At 35.3% G+C, this 13,402-nt stretch overlaps 2 protein-coding genes across 6 annotated transcripts; both read right to left on the bottom strand.

Moving 5' to 3' along the window:
- Positions 1 to 42: 42 nt before the first annotated feature.
- Positions 43 to 2,295, bottom strand: LOC113863464 (PAN domain-containing protein At5g03700). Its single transcript, XM_027497056.1, has one exon. It carries the CDS (start codon positions 1,957 to 1,959, stop codon positions 517 to 519), a length of 1,443 nt encoding a protein of 480 aa, XP_027352857.1. The 5' UTR covers positions 1,960 to 2,295; the 3' UTR covers positions 43 to 516.
- Positions 2,296 to 5,125: 2,830 nt separating this feature from the next.
- Positions 5,126 to 12,150, bottom strand: LOC113861429. 5 transcript variants are annotated; one of them, XR_003504221.1, is made up of 8 exons: positions 11,385 to 12,148; positions 10,597 to 10,698; positions 10,032 to 10,289; positions 9,253 to 9,372; positions 8,711 to 9,169; positions 5,988 to 7,802; positions 5,837 to 5,915; positions 5,126 to 5,727 (listed from the first exon to the last, which is right to left on the bottom strand). XR_003504221.1 is itself a non-coding variant. In XM_027494232.1 (7 exons), the coding sequence occupies exons 1-7, from the start codon at positions 11,760 to 11,762 to the stop codon at positions 5,904 to 5,906; spliced, it is 3,144 nt and encodes a 1,047-aa protein (XP_027350033.1). In that variant the 5' UTR covers positions 11,763 to 12,150; the 3' UTR covers positions 5,163 to 5,903. The 5 variants fall into 5 exon arrangements, 2 of the variants coding, with proteins under 2 accessions (XP_027350033.1, XP_027350034.1); XR_003504222.1 differs by having other exon boundaries at positions 5,149 to 5,737; XR_003504223.1 differs by having other exon boundaries at positions 5,163 to 5,737; positions 10,032 to 10,319; positions 11,385 to 12,130.
- Between the last annotated feature and the right edge of the window lie 1,252 nt (positions 12,151 to 13,402).

The raw sequence follows: 13,402 nt of genomic DNA, 5'->3' as shown, positions 1-13,402 counted from the left end.
GTCATAGCTAAGAGTGCAACATAATTATAAAGTTTTAATAAAATGATATTATATACAAGTCCAATTACAAAACATTGTTTTTTTAATGGTCAAAAGTAAGTGCTTGAAAGAATGACTAATTTGCAATCAATGGGGGGAAGAAATTATAAAGTTTTAAACTAACAAATGCACTGTGAGTTATAGTGAAATGGGGTTGGATGCAAATAGCAATATAAAAAACGCAAGGCGACAGTGAAATTAGAGAAGAAATAATATAGTTAAAGTTGAGTCTCTGATGTTGATTGAATTGAGGATGCTCAAAATATTAATAGTGTAGCGATCTTTGGTTTCCTTTTCATTCAGCTCTCCAAACAGCCACTGGCTTCTCGAGCAACTCCAACAGGGGAGGAGAGTGGGAAGGTGAATGAATGTGCAGTGCAATACACAAAAACAAAGATTAGATTAGATGGGCCCCACCCCCACTACCTCAAAACATCAATGTCAACTATGTGCATGCGTCACCCCTTCCGTCATTCTCTATTCCTTTGTGCACATTTCGATCGATCTAAAACTAGCAGACCCCAGATTCTTATACGGGCCGGGCGAGGCCCAATCCTCCTCATTCGCCGTCCCTCTCCTCCTTTTCCACCTCATCACCCATAACCCAACCCCAACAACCATAACCACAACCATAACCATAACCATAACCATAACCGCAACCACAACCCCGACCCGAACCCGATTCCTTCCCCGTTCCCCTTTCCTAACCTTAAAATAACCCACCTTTGACTCATCCCCGGTACCCAACATGGTCTGGATCGGATTGTCCAAAACATAACAAAACCCGGTGTCGTTGCTATACAACGCTCCCCAACAGCTACAATTTTTCTGGCACAAACCCTCGCATTCCGCCAGGGACGACGTCGTCACGTGCCCCAGTAGCTCCTTATGCGGTGGCTCCACCCCACTCTTCCTCAGTTCCCAGTAACCACTTCCACCAATCCCTTCTTCTCCACACAAGTCTCCCCCAACATCACCTCTATCCAAACACCCACCAGCTTCAAAACGGGTTCGGTTTTCCAAACAAGAACATCCAGACCCGCCCGGCGTGCACAAACCGTACGAACCGCAGGGATTGGGCAAACCGCAGGTTTCAGTAATAGCCTGGTAGTTAAGCAGCCAGTTAGAACCGTCCCAATAATAACCTTTCAGATTTCCGTCCGGTTCCACCCGGACGAACAAAAACGACGACGTTGTTTGGAAGCTGTTAAATTTCTGAACATCGACGGGTGCGTTACTCGTTTGGTACATCCCGAGAAAACCCTCCGGGTTGACTCGGGCGTAAATCGGTCCCTGCCCTTCTTCTATTTCAGCTTTTGCTTCAAGTGCCGTGTGTTTCCAATACATTAACCGCTCCTCGCCTTGGTTTTCGTACAATCCCATGAAATTGTTTCCTAGCTGTAAAGAGTAGAAACGGTTGGGAGACACCAAAGACATTTTAGCGGTGAAGTTCTGGCTCTGAACGAGGGTATTTGTGGGAAAATGAAAACTTTCCCAGATGGGAGTGCCTTTGTCGTGGACCTGCAAGTTGGAGGTGTCCAGGAGCACCACGCTGTCACCGTTTGTGGCGGTTGACCACGAAACACGCGTTTTGGGGTCCGACAAAACGAGACTCCCGTTGAAGAAGAGGCGCGTGGTGTCGGACCAGGATGCCACGTGAGTTAAGTTGGCCGTCCAGAATGGCTCTGAGGATGCCACGTGGATGACAGTTAGTGCCAGCTGGTTCAGGTTCGTGCGGAGGAACCCCAGAGAGAAGTTTCCGCTGGGGTCGCTAAGAACTGGTTGAAACGACGACGTTGAAGATTGTGGAGTTGCCGAGAAGCCTATGTGAAGCTCTTGTGGAATGGAAGTGGTTGCAATCGCAAAGCATGTCAACGTAGATGCTAGGGACAGAGCGAGGACTGCGAACATGTTCAACATCGCAATTCTTACGGCATAAACGAAGCAAGTTGATGAACATGAATGTGGACACAGTGAGATTTATAAGGTTGAAGCTGTATATAAAATAAAATAATTAAAGATATTCTAGAAGGGGAAATACAACAGGCGCGGAGTTGGTATATTTTTGGACTTTTTAGTTGTTGAAGATTGTGTTTAATGATCGGAATAGAGGGTTAATTAAGAATAAAAAAAAGAGAACGGATCACCGGCCATACCACAATTAGGTAAATAAATACAAAATTCATTCATCCTGCGATTAATAATTTTCAGTCTTAAGAATTTGTAATGCCTTTGACACGAACTCACCGAGTTTTTTCTTCTTACACATTCCTGTTTAACGTTTTGAATCTCAGTAATTATCAAATATCAGAGTTAAACAGGCTTTGATCTCCCCTAGTTTAACTACGACTGTACGTATAGAATAGTGCATATTGATATTATTTTCTAACTTTAACCCGTTTGGTGGCAGCAATTCGAAAACAGTTAGAACCTAATGGATAATATTATATATCGTATAGGGCACCGATTGAAATGTTCACGTGAAATGAGGAAATGTTTAAATGGATTTTTAGAACTTGGAACATTAAGAAAAGAAAAATGGATCCATCAGGATCGAGGTGTGTCGGAATCTTTGACCAGCTTCCTAGCTAGCTAAGCTCATTTTGAGAAAAATAATAAACAACTTTTACTTCTTTCTACACAATGTTTTTAAATTAAGCTATTGTTTAATTTGATAAAAGTACTAATTTATAATACATTAATTTGACCATAGTTGAATAACAAGGGAATAAAAATAAATAAATAACAATTAATATAGTATATTTGCATCGAAATTTTAATTAAACAGATTAAATTTTTACGGTGTACATGAAAAAAATGAAAAGGCATTATTTGCTTTTTGCCAAGGTGTATCAAATCACTTGGTGTTTATTGGGATGTTTTTAACTTTATTTGATGAGTTTTTATAAAATCATCATCTCGTCAAGCAATTTGATAAATGCTCAGTTTTTAGATTTTGGACAGTTCTCTCTCACTTAGAAAACTTTAATTTAGAGCTCTTACAGGTCAAATCAATATAGGTATATTATCAATCACATATACACACCTTCTAACTTAACTTTGTCGCATAATTACTATAGAGATATGGTACAATTCGAGTATATTGAAATCAAAATTCAAACGATTTCATTAACTAGAGACTTAAAAACATCCATTAAAGCATTAATAAATAACATTTAGAATTATGTTATAATATAATAAATGATAATATATTAGTAATAATTTTAAATTTCTTAATCAGATATACTGAGCCCACTTCAAAATCAAGTATTATTGACGTGTGTAAAAAGTCAGAAGAATTGGTGAAGCTCTTTAATTCCATCAACCCCTTCCTACTGAAAACGTTCCAACAGCGGCTAGATTGGCGCACTTGAATGTTGTGTTTTATTCCCACCCATTCATCTTCACGTGCTTGAGAAGATAACCCAAAAATGTTATTCTTCGAATAACTTTGCTTCGTTATATTCAATGTATTGCCATTTATAGCCACTTGAGGATCCAACTATATGTGCATAGGTAAGACGAAAGGGTTGACAATCAACATGCCTTATCACAAGTTGCTAACTGCAAAAAGTCCTAAAATAAAATTAATGACTAGCTCATGGATTTTTATTATTTTGAATAGAAAGTGAAGTCACTTGTCAAAAAGTGAACGCATGGTAGTTGACTCAAGTGTGGGTCAACATTTTGTAAAATTGATTTCATTTAAAAGTATATATAAAGTGATATAACTTATACTTATTTTTTAAAAAATAATTTTGCAATAAAATTTAATACAGTTTTTAAATTCAATATAAAGATGACAACTTGTCACGTTTGCTCAAATATAATTTTGAAGGCAAAATTAATTTGGGTCAAAAGTAATTAAATATCAATAAAAATAACGTTTAATATAACTTTTAATTTATTTTAATACATTTTGTATTAAAATTAATATCAAATTTTAATATGATAATATTTTTTAATTACATACTTAGTTAAATCATTTATCCAAACGTATCTTTAGCTTGAAAAAATGAAGGAACACATAGGTCTATCTTATCTTAAAATTTTAACTTTTATTTAGGAATTTAGCTCTCATTTAAAAAGATGTAAACCAAAGCAAATGATAGGTCTATTTTATAGCTACCTTGAGCAAGAGAATCTTTCAATTATCTAATCTTTTTTATATAATAGAAAATTACACAATTATCACTAAAAATTAGAGGAGATTTTTTTGGTTGTTCCTGTTTTTATGTTTAAAAAACATTTTCTTTTTTATAATTCTAAAAATTAATATCCTTTTACAATAGGTTTTAATTCATGAAATTAAATTATAATGAGTAATATATTAACTCAACCCTTACAATTATAAATATAGTTTTAGTAAAATGTTCCAAAGCAAATTTAATCTTAAACTGTTATGACTATCAATCAATTTAATTCTTAAATTTGACACCGTTAATTTATTTGGTTCCTAACTTTATGAAATTGGTCAATTTAATTTCAAAACTTGAGAATCATCAATCAACTTAGTCCCTAACTCAGAGACTAAATTAACTTATATATAGTAAAATCATAAACTAAATTGATTTATGTAGAGCCAAATTAAGGATTAAACCAACGAATAAAGGCCAAAGTTTGGATCATATTAATGGACCTTTGACATTAAGGATTAAAATTGCTTATTTTAAGGATTAACTTTTGCGAGCTGAAATCATAATAGGCATATTATATATGTTGGAAACAGATTTAATTAACAGAATTACAGTACGAATACACACTGAAGGTGTGTCCTGAGAAAGAATGAGCTCTTATAAATGGAAGCACCAACTTGATCCCCTCAAAACAATCATATCAACATCTTCCATCTCTTTTACCCTCTATCTTGTACGAAGACTAGTAAATTTCTTTCTTTAAATATAAAGCTACCAGAGTAAACATCTTTCTGTCATAAATCATATTTAATTATTAATATATTATCCAGAGTCACCACCAAACAATAAATTATGATAACAAATTTTGAAATTAACCATCGGAAAACAGGGTGAAAAGATAATGGGATTGTAAAAAAGAGGATAATAATAAAGAACAGGGGATGAACTTGCTTATAAATGAGATACCCATTTAAATATTTGATCTTATCCTAAATGTAGGGGAAAATGATTAAAAAATATTAACAGGGAGACAGGATGGTTGACCAGATATCTGTCAATTAGTTGCACAATACACTGTCAATTAGTTATACAACACCTTTCGGAGTAGCGTTACTCTTTCAATTAAGACTAACTGCTGACATAACTAGGTAATAGAGGAGACAGTCCCGCATTTACCTAGCAGAATTAGGATGAAATTTGTCTGTACGTTAAACAAAAGTTTGGAGCACCCAACAAGGGGAATACACCTCTCACCCAAAAAACGACAACCGAAAAATAAGTCAACAATTACCTAGAAACAGTACAAAGAGCCAATACTGTCTATGAAGCTGAGAAAATCACGAAAGCAATGCCCGGGAAAATTTAACAGCGGAAAATTGAGTAGGAAATCAAAATCGTTGTTATTTTACTGACACAGATAACGTTATCAGACATTCGGATGAACATGGCCTTGGTTCTTTCCCAGTATTATCGCCAGATACGTTAAATGTGCAAAATCCGCTTCACCATAGGGAAATAAAGCTAACACAATCACATCAACGACCAAGTTTAGCTGCAAAAAACTATCTCGCATTTATATATTTTGAACAATAGATAATTTTTTTCCCGAGTACAAGAAAAATAAACAAAAAAGAGCACAAAATTTAGTATGCAAAGTGAACCTCGGTAGTGGGTACCCTTGGTAAGCTTCTGACTACGCAATAGCTCCAATGCTGTAGAAGCAAACCATTAATCATTATCCTGCAAAAAATAGAACAGGTCTTTCAACATTAAACCAGAAAACATGAACTAACATTAGATAATAAGCCGTACCGTATTGGTGGCACTTGATATTGAGTTCTCTGATAAGCATCTGGCATGAATGATGGGACCCATATTTCTACTTTCCATCTCACTATTGCTATCTAAGTAATTCATGTAAACTGCCCCTTTGAACATCCACTCGTCCTTTTCCTCACAATACACATCCTCAAATAGCTCGCCACACAATACACACAAGCACTGGTTTTCATCTGCTAGAACCAAAGTATCCAATTGACTGCTGTCTGATTTTTTGTCACGTACATCAACAGAGTCACTAAACTCTAACTCCGATGTATATTCTGAAATGCCAGCAATCCAGTCACTTGACTTTGGATACCATCTTCTTGATGCCCTGATTAGACCATTTTGTTCTTTTTCTCTTGTGGCATGCCACTCTAAGTGTCTATTATACTGTTCTTCTTGTTTAAGCCTAATACCACATATTCTGCAATGATGTGGGAGATCATCAAATAATTCTTTAATTACAGGAGGTTGGAATTCTCGAATTATGTCAGGTCTAAATTCAAAGCCAATGAGATTTCTGATTTCAGTGCTAGTTGATTGAGGCAAGGCAACAGCAGTTTTTGTAGCAGCATCTACTACATCTCTGGAAGATGTTACTGGGACAGCTGCCGAACCAGAAACTGATGTAACTGGCAAAGAGCAACTGGTGGTAATGATTTCAGTTTGATCTTTGGATCCCATTGGCACCTCGTTTGGTACCATATTTGGTGATTCTGATTCGGCAGATATCAAACCCTTTGCAACTAACGAGCTTAAAAGGTTTGCAATTGGATTTACGGTACTACTATTGGCAGCATTTAAGCTCAGACCTGAGGAACTGCTCGTGTTAGAGGAAGCAGGTGGTTGAGAGGAAATCCTTTGTGGTTGTCCAGCCTTTCCTTGAAGTATTTTTGGGAGTGTAGATGAATCATTATTCAGAGGACCTAATGAAGATGGTGATGCAACCACAGGCCGTGAAGAAATTAATGAGGTAGGGGAAGGCCTACCAGACCGAGTAGGCTGAATCCCAGATTGAGATGGAAGATTCCTTGCATCCAGATTACTTGACGTAGGAAGATTACTGGCAGTAGACTTGTTGGGAATGATTCCACTCTTGATAGCTACAGCCGAAAAATTATTTGTGGACTGTTCTGAAGTTTCTCTGACTAAAGAAACTTTAGTCTGGGGTGGCTTCTTAGTTTTAGAGGTAATTTCAGTCTGAGAAGGGGGCAGCTGCTGTTGCTGAAGCTTTGGTCGAAAAGAAGTTACAGAAGATAATGGACCCTGCATGTCCTTTTCCTGGGATCTTCGCACATGACCAACCTGAACATTGGGACGGCTGGTAGGTGAGGGATCTCTACTATGTTGACTTCTAAGACCTCCCAAAAATTGAGATGGTTTAAGATTCTGGGGAATTTCTTGCTCAGCCAAATTTTGCATTGGAGGGTGGTGTACTGTTACTGGCAGTGTTGGAGACTGTTGTCGCAAAGGTGACTGCCCAGAAGGGGATTCGGTTCCCCCAGAATCAAATTGTTGTCCAACAACTTTGGCCATTCCTGCTGTTGCATTTGGCGTAAACGATCGATTCCCCATCCTGACAGCCAAAGAACTTGTATTGCCTGGTAAGCCACTAAGACTGGACACAAATCCTTCTGAGTGACCTGACTTTAGATTCAACTTATCAATTGAATGCTGCTTCTGCAATTGCCATGATGATGGTGGATGGCCCCCAGAACCAGGTAGTTGTTTCTTAACGGTGGATAATTCTCTATCAACCTTTGCCCCAAAAGGGCGTGCAATTTGGAGGTGATCTTCACCTTCCTGCATGCAGAAAAAATAAATCAGTCAACCAATACAATATATATGTAGTTTTAAAAAATGCAGAATGAGCCAATGAAGTTTAAGATCATTGCATTGATTTATGATGCAACTGTAATTTGGGTTTGAAATTAGGAATTTAGAGGTTAAATTATTAGTAATTTTGGAAATTAGGGTTGAATGTTTGGTTCAGGAATAACTTATGCCAAATTAAATTAGGGTTCTATTTATTAGTTTGTATTAAAATGAATTTAAGTTTGGACTGCTTGCTTTGATAAGTTAGTGTTTATTTAATAAAAAAATTAGGCATATTAATTATCTGTGGGAATTCAGCCCTATAGAACTAACCATCATAGAAACGTTTTTGTTTCTAAACAATGTTCCTTGGTCCCAACTCTATTCTACATCAATATGATACAAAAGTTAAATGTTAGGGCTAATTGCATATCATCATGCTATTTTATTACTTTTATTGCACTTTCCACCAAACAAATTGCCCTGTCCTTAAATATGGTTTTCTGCAATGTTCCTCATCTTTCAAGATAGGAATTGATTCTCATAATTATAAGAAACTTACATACAAATGACTTTTAAGGTGAAAAACAAGGACTCTACATAATGTTCTAATTGTGAAAAAAGTAACAACTGCATATCTCTAGTGGAGCCGTCTAATCAAATTTAGGCACGTATCAAGATATTATCATTTTGTCAAAAAAATACTTGTGGAACAGGTGCTTTTCAAATTAGCATGAGTTAACTACTTATTTGGTGGACATAGGAAACCATTCCAAAGAAAATAATGTTAAATCAAAGAGGAATGTACTTCATTATATAAATTCAGAGAATACAGCAATTGGGTGAACAAAATTGGGTGGCAAAGTGCAATAGACCCTTGATTTTAGCAAACTTACCGAATTTTCATCATCAACCATCCACGTGTCTGTGCTCAAGTTGCCAGAAACATTGGGTCCATGATCAATCAAACCAGAGTTCATCTCATCCCACATGAACTCCTCTTCCTCAGAATTCTTCCAGTTACTTGACATGACATTGCTTCTTATGTTAGTTAGGTTCTGTGTTTGCTGACGATGTGCATCCAAATTCATCGACTTTGGTGCTTCATGATTTGAAAAACCAGGCTGGAGACTGAAAGCATTTTTTTGCCCAGATATGTTCTCTGCAACACCACTACCTGTTTTGAACCAAGTTTTGTCATGCCCTAAATCAATGAGTCTACTTCCAGTTCTTCCAACCCCTGAGACCAAATTACTTGAAATGCCAGAACTATATTCACTGCTTCCATATGACCCACTGATACTCTTTTCAGGAAGAGAATCATTAAATGCATCTCTATGAGTATGCTGATTATTCTGCAATATACACCACTGCATTAAAATACAACAACTGATAGAGTGAACAGTATAAAGAGGAAATGGAAGGTTACGTCACATACATGCATGTTAATCCTAGGATCCAGCCATGGTCTTGCAGCAACCAAAGCTCTATCTGGCCTCTCTGAATCCTCATTTGGGTTTAAAATAGCTCCAGTCATATCATTAACTACTCCTTTACTCTTCATGACATAAAAGAGGACATGACAAAAGAAATAAGAACCAGAGAAATGATATAAAAGAGGCACATGTCAGTATCTCATGCAACAAAACAGGATATATACTGCTGTAATTTATCACATTTGCAAGGCATGCAATGTCTGGAATACTTTTCAATTTCATGATAAGTATGGTGAATCAAAAGGCTTGTTTTGAATTGTGAACCAGGTGTTAAGATATAGTAACAAAGTGAAAACAGAAATTTAAAATATTTATTTAGAAATAAAATGGAGTATTCAAAATATTACTTTTAATTGAAGTCTAAATGTCTAATATGGTTAATAACCCATATATCACAGCAAACCATAAACAGAACCAGAAATCAGGATTATTTATGATTCAGAATAGAGAAATTAAATTAGTTTACTGGAAAGTTCCAATTCAAATACACTGATTGCAAATTTGCAAGTATACTGTATTGTATCTCAATAAGCAATAATCATAGATCAAAAATTTGAAGCTAATGACATATCTTTCAGTCCTGTTTCATCATCCAATGAACAAGTGATTGTAAATGTCATTTCATCACCAAAATTCTGTAATACCATCCAATCTTGATTGATTCATAGATCCAACATTTTAAATCTTTGAAGGATAAGTTTGGTGCAATCAGTTCACCTACCCTACTTGACTGCTGAAGACGCTGCCTTTCTAAATACTTGGGATTCACATGGATACTGTGAGGAGGGCGTTGAGACTGCAAATCACTCCTGACTGTAGCAGAAACTGAAGCTGAACCGTTGACTGCAGGTGCAAAACCAAGTTCCTTCTCAATCACCTGAAGGGTCTGAGGAGGAAACACTCCTTTCCATGTTCCAAAAAGATGCTTCATACTTGTATGGACAGAAGGATCAACCTGTCTGTAAGCCTTGCAGAATACCTAAAATGTAAAGTAGTAATTGGCAAGTACCTAGTTAAAAGTAGGTGTATAAAATTAGAAAACATATATCGCAAGAATTCCTAAAATGCAAAGGGAAAAAATGTTTCCATTTCATGATCGTTAGATTGTTCATTTTTAAAGGAATGGAAGTATACTTACAAGTTCATAATTCATGTAACCAACTTTTATTGAAATAATTCAGTGTAAAAAATATAACTTCACACTCTCAGGGATTAATTCTAGACAATAATTAGTATATAAGAATTAAGGCATGGAGGAAAATCGTTAGAGAAAATAAATATCTGACCTCAGGTAGTCTGGGAGCAAAATATTTTATATAATCCCGCCCGATATTCTTAACAATACTATCTAAGAGGTAAAGAGATGGCAGCTTTTGATCACTTGGAACCTGGAAAGTCAACAACACATTTCAATTAAACGGGATGTTTTTTCATATAACAAAGACACAAATGAGTGAAATAAGATTATCGAGACAGATATATTTGAGGAAAACGACTGAAATCAACAAACAGACTTTAGCATCAAATTTCACCAAAAGTGGACTTCAGTCCTGATGGAGATTGGAAATTACTAAGTGTTTACTTCTTTCCACATGTCGTACAAAAACATGTTTTCTGAGAAACAACTCCATTTGCATACAAAATGAAGAAAACACCAGCACAATTGTGGAGTACCACTCCCCAATGATGCCGATCATCAGTTACACACGGAATCATTTAGCAAGAAGACAGTGTTTTGCTTTTAGTTTTTTCCTTTCCTTTTTAACCGTCATCGAAAAACAATTTATTTTTTTCGTTCTCTTAAGGCACCGAGCAGAGAGTACAACTTAAGAACCTCAACCACAATCTACATATAAAGGCCAAATGAAATGAGATGAATCTTAGATGCCTTTATTCTAACTAGCATTCCACATAGGTACATAAGTAATCCAATTCAACAACGCATAGCATAACAAACAACACCACTCATCACAAATCAGAAAGATCAAGTCAAACCCTTTTTTATTCCAAATCTCTCACAATTCAATTCAATAAAAGCAACAGAAACAACCACACGTGGTAAACCGAAGTTCACCTCTAGAATGTTTGCACAAACAGTGGCAGCAATTGCCTTAGCAGCAGATAGATTCTCTCCAGCAATGATAGTCAAGTTTGTAATTATCGGCTTCGAATTGAAAGTGAGCTCAGCGAGCGCGGTCTTATACTGAGTCACGAGCTCTTGGTGCGGCGGTGGCTGCGGGTGGTACCCGCCGCCGCGACCCGAATCGCTGCTTTCGGAGTCTCTGTCGTTTGTTCGAAACCTCGTAGACGCCAACGTAGTAACCACCCCAGACCCTGCTTGTCGTTGAGGTAACGGTCGAGCACTACGGTCGAGTTCGTCGATCAATCGAGGCTTCTTAGTGCCCGGTTCTCTCGATCTATCCAACGATCTACGCGTGCTCTCCATGTCCATTCAAATAAATAAATAAAAACAAATCTAAAACCCTAATCCTAACCCTAATGCACTCTCAATTACGTGACGAACTTGCGGGGAACTGGATTTACAGCTAGAAAATAGCATCCCCGATTATTGGTTCTGGCGCGGATTTTATTGGCAGAGAGAGGAGGGAAATGAATTAGAACGAAGCTCCTGATTCAAAATTGTACAGTGCGAATTGAGATAAACCCTAATCCCAATTTGCGTGAATGAATAAAAAAAATAAGAGAGGGGAAGGGTCGACGAAGGTGGAAGGAGCTAGATAGAGTGTCATGAGAAGGCTGCGATTGGGATTATAAAAACGTATGAGTGAGGAGTGAAGCTCGCTTCACACATTCAACTGTGATCTTCATTCAATCTTCAAAATTAAAACGAAGGCTATTCTTTTATATATATAATTCAATTCATTTTAATCAGTATTTTCATTTCTTTTCAACTAAATCCAACCAAATTAATCTAAGATTTAAAATTATTTAGTTTAGTTTTAATGGTTAAATTGAATTAAAAATAAATTATTATACATTTTAAAGATTTAATTCTTACATATTATTTGTTTTTTAAATGTTTTAAATTTACTATATTACCGATTAATGAATTTTCCACACATTATATGTGTCCTGTACAAGTATTGTTAAATAAAATGTTAATGTTGAAGACATTTAGACAGCATTTATTGTTGATGACTAATGAAAAAAAGAGTAACATATCGTTAGTAAACCAATAAACAATACTTCAAGGATTAAATAATAAACATAATAACTTTCAAAAATTAAAACAAACTTAGATTATTTTTCATCTTGTCGTGTTTTTTTTTTTTTCCCTTTCATCAGAGGTATTTAGAGGTGAAAATAAGTTAAATAACTTGTTGATAGCTTATCACATAGTTTATGAGTATAGATAGCAACAATACAGGTTACGAGCAAAATTTCTTATTTTTTGACCCAATTTCTACCCCAAAACCTAACCTGTCTCCATACCAAATAATGAGATGAGACAAGTTTGGGGCTGGATATCAAAACCTCCAAACTCGACTTTAAATGAGAAAAACCCGAACTTAATTTTAATTAAAATGATTCTTTCTTATCAAATTCAGGTTAGAGTTTAGTTGATTTTCACTAATTTAAGTTCTATTGTTATCACTATATATTATAATTTTCATTGATATTATTTTCAATCTTTTTTTTTTTTAGTTTATACACTGACAAATAGCAATTTATATTAAAAAATTACAATACTGATTATATTTTTATGGTTTTAAGATAATAAATATTTTTGTAAAATAAAAACTTATTATTTTTAGCTGTTTATTTTCAACTTTAAATATTAAGTTTAACATTTTCCTTTTTTTAATTAAATTGATTAAGTCAAAACATTTTATGAACATATTTAATTAAGAAGGTTAGCTTCAAGCCATCTAAAATGCTTTTTAAGTGTAATAGGTTGGCTAATTCAAATAAACATAGATATTCTTATTTAAACTTAGGTGAAGATAAGTAATTAAAAATAGTAATTTTTTGTTAACAAATATTTCTTTAAAATATAAAAGTGTTTATACTTTTTAATAAAATTTTATTATTTACAGATTCTTAAACTTAGTTCCAAAGTTTGAGATTAAT

Source organism: Abrus precatorius, unplaced genomic scaffold (assembly GCF_003935025.1).
Source record: "Abrus precatorius isolate BTA unplaced genomic scaffold, Abrus_2018 Scaffold3, whole genome shotgun sequence".
Taxonomy (NCBI): Eukaryota; Viridiplantae; Streptophyta; class Magnoliopsida; order Fabales; family Fabaceae; genus Abrus; species Abrus precatorius.
Note: the sequence above shows the minus strand (reverse complement) of the source record. Positions and strands in the feature narration are given on the sequence as shown.

What these genes read in the sequence shown, in the direction of transcription:
- LOC113861429 (XM_027494232.1), bottom strand. Translation starts at nt 11,762, where the DNA reads ATGGACATGGAGAGCACGCGTAGATCGTTGGATAGATCGAGAGAACCG. An exon ending in TTGCTCCCAGACTACCTGAG is followed by an intron (nt 10,290 to 10,596) that starts GTCAGATATTTA and finishes TTTACATTTTAG; the next exon opens with GTATTCTGCAAGGCTTACAG. An exon ending in ATCCTAGGATTAACATGCAT is followed by an intron (nt 9,170 to 9,252) that starts GTATGTGACGTA and finishes TGTATATTGCAG; the next exon opens with AATAATCAGCATACTCATAG.
- LOC113863464 (XM_027497056.1), bottom strand. Translation starts at nt 1,959, where the DNA reads ATGTTGAACATGTTCGCAGTCCTCGCTCTGTCCCTAGCATCTACGTTG.